Raw genomic sequence first — 6,000 nt, 5'->3', positions numbered from 1 at the left:
ATCTTTAAGTTAGGGTTACCCTAACCCTAACTGCCTTTTAAGCCGTCAGCATGGACAGCGTGTCCCATCAACCTGACATCTGACACCTTCCACTGGATCTTCTGGCGGTTTAATTTCACTCCACTATGTAATGATCGAACCAGCACACAGGATCAAAGCAACGGCTTTCATTATCTATCTATAATTCCAGCAATCTGTGTGTGTGTGTGTGTGACCGCTGTTTCTCGACAACCACTGGTCCAATCTAATTGAAACTTGCCAGGTATATTATATTGCTGGGGACCTGAGTTTGTGCCTTTTCAAGGTTTTATATTAATCGGACAAGTGGTTCCCAAGTTATGTCCATTGATTTACCAAACCAATGACAGGACATGTTGCTGCGTAGGCATGGCCGTTGGGGAAGAGATCATCAATTACCAATGACAGGACACGTTGCTTGGCGTTTTGCACCCACAGTATCTATATTTTATCTACAAGTCCAGCAATCTCTGTTTGTTTGCCTTTTCAAGGTTTGAAATTAATCGGACAAGTGGTTCCCAAGTTATGGCCAAGTCAGAGCGCGTTCCCAAATTACGGGTTACCACGTACGGACTTCCGGATAGTGATGACTTACTGTATTCTAATAATTTCTCGATTTATTATGCGCATTTATAGATAAACACAAAGTTTTTATTATTTTTATTTTAAATTGTTTTTTTTTTGCACGTACGGCCATGCACGTACGGGCATGCACTAGTTATTAAATAATCCCAGAAGGGAAATGACAGAGTTTCGGTAATGCCATATCTACAAGACCTAATAGCAACACCCACAACAGATTCGAGCAATGGTCTCTCACGCACCTGCACAATGGAGGTTTTTTTTCGATAAGTGAATCCCGAAGCGATCCGAATTTACATGGCAGCGCCAATTCCCGTAATGCAGCCGTAAACTGTAAAATGGCTTCTCTGTCAGAAAGTGAACCGCCCGAGAACATTCTGGGCGGTGGTGAAATGCACTTTGAGAACAGCGGACAGCCTCAAAGTATGTGTCTGCCGGTGCTTATGTGGAGAAAACGCGCTGTCCCTCTGTCCGTCTGTCCCGAGGCAATGAAACAGCAGAGCATGTTTACAGGCGTCACTCACATCCTCCAGGCCGAGGGCGAGCAGATATGTCTGGAAGGATAAGATCCAGCGGTTCCAGGGGACTTGGCGGCTCTCCGGGCAGAGCCAGAAAGGCAGGCGGGGTTGAAAGCAAAATTTCCGCCATCGTCGTTGCCAACGTTACGGTGTAAAAAACCGATTATTACGTCACTTGTACGTCATCAAAACAAACATGGCGCCACTCTCCCTGCCGAAAAGTAGTCCCCACCCCTCACTTTCGGCAACGTAAAACTCCAGTGAAACACGATGTACGCGCGTCACCAACCGGAACAAAAGCACGTAACTGAACATAACACTGGGGTTCATCAAAATGAGTAAAATGTTCACTTACTGTCGTGTGGGTTGGCTTGTTGGTGTGGGATTAGATCTCGCAGGGAGCAAACCTGGTGTATTTACAGCCTTGCGTATTGATATGCAGTGTGGAATAAAGTAGTTCCTCGCCTGCCGTTTTTCGTGCCTGTCGTGATTTCCTCGAGCTCCACTTGATGATATTGCACATCCGGTGTAAGTTAGGAGCACCATTCCAATCAATCAGACACCAATCAGCGAGCTAGCGCTTGCCAAGCCACCTGTTCTTTGTCAATCATTTCGTTGCAAGTACTTAAGCCGCTTGGCGATCGCTTCACAAGCTGATTGGCAATGGAACGCACCCTTGTGTACGTAATAAATATATGGCCCTGAGGTTCTGACGTTCGTGTCCGACAGGAAGAAACGGATCGACGGAGGACAGGAGGGATTTCATCACGTTTACGTGTCTGACTAAAGGCTGTAATTGCTGTTTGTAAACTTTGTTTATTCGCGTTAATACTCTGTTGTTTGGACAAACGTGCAATGTTTGTATCGACATTATAACTTAAGACGTATAATCGGATTTCTTCAAGCTTGGATGTGGATTTCCTTCTCGCGTTGTACACTTTTTCGCCGCTTGTCGCAGAGTTTGATCGACTGTTGGTGAAGCTGACTGTGTGAAGTACAAATTCCTCCTTGACGATACTTTATCCGCCGTCAAACAGCAAATTAAATAAACACTATGAAGTTTGTGAATTTTTTCTTTTTCTTTTAACCTTTCGGCTGACTCCATTTACCGGTGTGCAGGGAAAAAGATGAAGACGAGATTCAGCTCGATCGACATCGGGGCTGTCCTGCATGAACTCAGTGCCAGGTGTGCTGCCACGATTTACCACACCAGTGACGCCACAATTTGTGATCGAAATTAAGCGTGTAGGCCTAGTTCGGTGGTGTGTGTGTGTGTGTGTGTGTGTGTGTGTGTGTGTTGTGTGTGTTGTGTGTGTTGTGTGTGTTGTGTGTGTGTGTGTGTGTGTGTGTGAGAGATTGTATCATGTGTCGTGTATAATGTGTGTGTATATGACGTGCAGTATGCCATATATAACGTGTGTAATGTCATGTATAACGTGTGTAATATGCCATGTATTTCGTGTATATATAACGTGTGTAATATGTCATGTATAACGTGTGTAATATGCCATGTATATCGTGTATATATATATATATATATATATATATATATATATATATATATATATATCGTGTGTAATATGTCATGTATAACGTGTGTAATGTGCCATGTAAAACGTGTATAAAAAAACGTGTGTAATGTGCCATGTGTATATATAACGTGTGTAATGTGCCATGTATATCGTGTATATATAACGTGTGTAATGTGCCATGTATATCGTGTGTATATAACGTGTGTAATGTGCCATGTATAACGTGTGTAATGTGCCATGTGTATATATAACGTGTGTAATATGTCATGTTTCACGTGTGTATATAACGTGTGTAATGTGCCATGTATAACGTGTGTAATGTGCCATGTGTAATATGTCATGTTTCACGTGTGTATATAACGTGTGTAATGTGTCATGTATATCGTGTGTATATAACATATGTAATGTGTCGTGTATATATATATATATATATAACGTGTGTAATGTGCCATGTGTATATATAACGTGTGTAATATGTCATGTTTCACGTGTGTATATACAACGTGTGTAATGTGCCATGTATAACGTGTGTAATGTGCCATGTGTGTAATGTGTCATGTTTCTCGTGTGTATATAATGTGTGTAATGTACCATGTATAACGTGTATATATAACGTGTGTAATGTGCCATGTGTGTAATGTGTCATGTTTCACGTGTGTATATAATGTGTGTAATGTACCATGTATAACGTGTGTATATATATATATATATATATATATATATATATATATATATATATATATATATATATATAACGTGTGTAATGTGCCATGTATAACGTGTGTAATGTACCGTGTGTAATATGTCATGTTTCACCTGTGTATATAACGTGTGTAATGTGCCATGTATAACGTGTATATATAACGTGTGTAATGTGCCATGTATAACGTGTGTAATGTGCCATGTGTGTAATGTGTCATGTTTCACGTGTGTATATAATGTGTGTAATGTGTCATGTATAACGTGTATATATAACGTGTGTAATGTGCCATGTATAACGTGTATATATAACGTGTGTAATGTGCCATGTATAACGTGTGTAATATGCCATGTATATAACGTGTGTAATGTGCCATGTATAACGTGTGTAATGTGCCATGTGTATATATAACGTGTGTAATATGTCATGTTTCACGTGTGTATATAAATGTGTGTAATGTGCCATGTATATCGTGTGTATATAACGTGTGTAATGTGCCATGTGTATATATATAACGTGTGTAATGTGCCATGTGTATATATAACGTGTGTAATGTCATGTTTCACGTGTGTATGTATAACGTGTGTAATGTGTCATGTATAACGTGTGTATATATAACGTGTGTAATGTACCATGTATAACGTGTGTAATGTGCCATGTGTATATATAACGTGTGTAATGTCATGTTTCACGTGTGTTTATAACGTGTGTAATGTGCCATGTATAACGTGTGTAATATGCCATGTATATCGTGTATATATATATATATATATAACGTGTAATGTGCCATATATAACGTGTGTAATGTGCCATGTGTGTAATATGTCATGTTTCACGTGTGTATATAACGTGTGTAATGCTATGTATAACGTGTATATACATAACGTGTGTAATATGCCATGTATATCGTGTGTAATATGTCGTGTATAACGTGTATATATAACATGTCATATGCCATGTATATCATGTGTAATATGTCATGTATAACGTGTATATATAACATGTGTAATGTGCCATGTATAACGTGTATTATGTAATGTGTCATGTATAACATGTGTATATAACGTGTGTAATGTGCCATGTATAACGTGTAGATATAGAGCGTGTGTAATGTGCCATGTATAACGTGTATATATATATATAACGTGTGTAATGTCATGTATATCGTGTATATATAACGTGTGTAATATGCCATGTATAACGTGTATATATAACGTGTGTAATTTGTCATGTATAACGTGTGTAATGTGCCATGTGTATATATATATACATATATATATATATATATATATATATATATATATATATATATATATATATATATATATACACACACACAACGTGTGTAATGTGCCATGTATAACGTGTGTAATGTGCCATGTGTATATATATAACGTGCCATGTGTATATATATAACGTGTGTAATGTGCCATGTGTATATATAACGTGTGTTATATGCCATATATAACGTGTGTAATTTGTCATGTATAACGTGTGTAATGTGCCATGTGTGTATATATATATATATATACATATATATATATATATATATATATAAAAAAACGTGTGTAACATGTATATATAACGTGTGTAATGTGCCATGTATAACGTGTGTAATGTGCCATGTATTACGTGTGTAATATGCCATGTGTGTAATGTGTCATGTTTCACGTGTGTATATAATGTGTGTAATGTACCATGTATAACGTGTGTATATATATATATATATATATATATATATATATATATATATAACGTGTGTAATGTGCCATGTATAACGTGTGTAATGTGCCATGTATAACGTGTGTAATGTGCCATGTATAACGTGTGTAATGTGCCATGTATAACGTGTGTAATGTGCCATGTATAACGTGTGTAATGTACCATGTGTATATATAACGTGTGTAATATGTCATGTTTCACGTGTGTATATAACGTGTGTAATGTGCCATGTATAACGTGTATATATAACGTGTGTAATGTGCCATGTATAACGTGTGTAATGTGCCATGTGTGTAATGTCATGTTTCACGTGTGTATATAATGTGTGTAATGTACCATGTATAACGTGTATATATATAACGTGTTGTAATGTGCCATGTATAACGTGTGTAATGTGCCATGTGTATATATAACGTGTGTAATATGTCATGTTTCACGTGTGTATATAAATGTGTGTAATGTGCCATGTATATCGTGTGTATATAACGTGTGTAATGTGCCATGTGTATATATAACGTGTGTAATGTCATGTTTCACGTGTGTATGTATAACGTGTGTAATGTGTCATGTATAACGTGTGTATATATAACGTGTGTAATGTACCATGTATAACGTGTGTAATGTGCCATGTGTATATATAACGTGTGTAATGCCATGTTTCACGTGTGTTTATAACGTGTGTAATGTGCCATGTATAACGTGTGTAATATGCCATGTATATCGTGTATATATATATAACGTGTAATGTGCCATATATAACGTGTGTAATGTGCCATGTGTGTAATATGTCATGTTTCACGTGTGTATATAACGTGTGTAATGCTATGTATAACGTGTATATATATAATGTGTGTAATATGCCATGTATATCGTGTGTAATATGTCGTGTATAACGTGTATATATAACATGTCATATGCCATGTATATC

At 37.3% G+C, this 6,000-nt stretch overlaps 1 protein-coding gene across 5 annotated transcripts in view; it reads left to right on the top strand.

The window, feature by feature from the left end:
• Positions 1–2,006: 2,006 nt before the first annotated feature.
• The window catches only part of NEMF (nuclear export mediator factor), a 204,075-nt gene continuing 200,081 nt past the window's right edge, over positions 2,007–6,000 (top strand). For 2 of the 5 annotated variants that reach the window (XM_085896081.1, XM_085896080.1), the window contains exons 1-2: positions 2,009–2,112; positions 2,238–2,304. In XM_085896081.1, the coding sequence (XP_085752207.1) occupies positions 2,246–2,304 (59 nt within the window). In that variant the 5' untranslated portion in view covers positions 2,009–2,112; positions 2,238–2,245. Of the gene's footprint in view, positions 2,113–2,159; positions 2,305–6,000 lie in introns of those variants that run through there. The other 3 variants (XM_085896078.1, XM_085896079.1, XM_085896082.1) reach the window with 3 other exon arrangements.

This window comes from Eptatretus burgeri, chromosome 9 (assembly GCF_056783735.1).
Source record: "Eptatretus burgeri isolate ZD-2024b chromosome 9, Ebu_testis_v1, whole genome shotgun sequence".
In the NCBI taxonomy this organism is placed as follows: Eukaryota; Metazoa; Chordata; class Myxini; order Myxiniformes; family Myxinidae; genus Eptatretus; species Eptatretus burgeri.
This window is presented reverse-complemented; position numbering and strand designations above follow the sequence as displayed.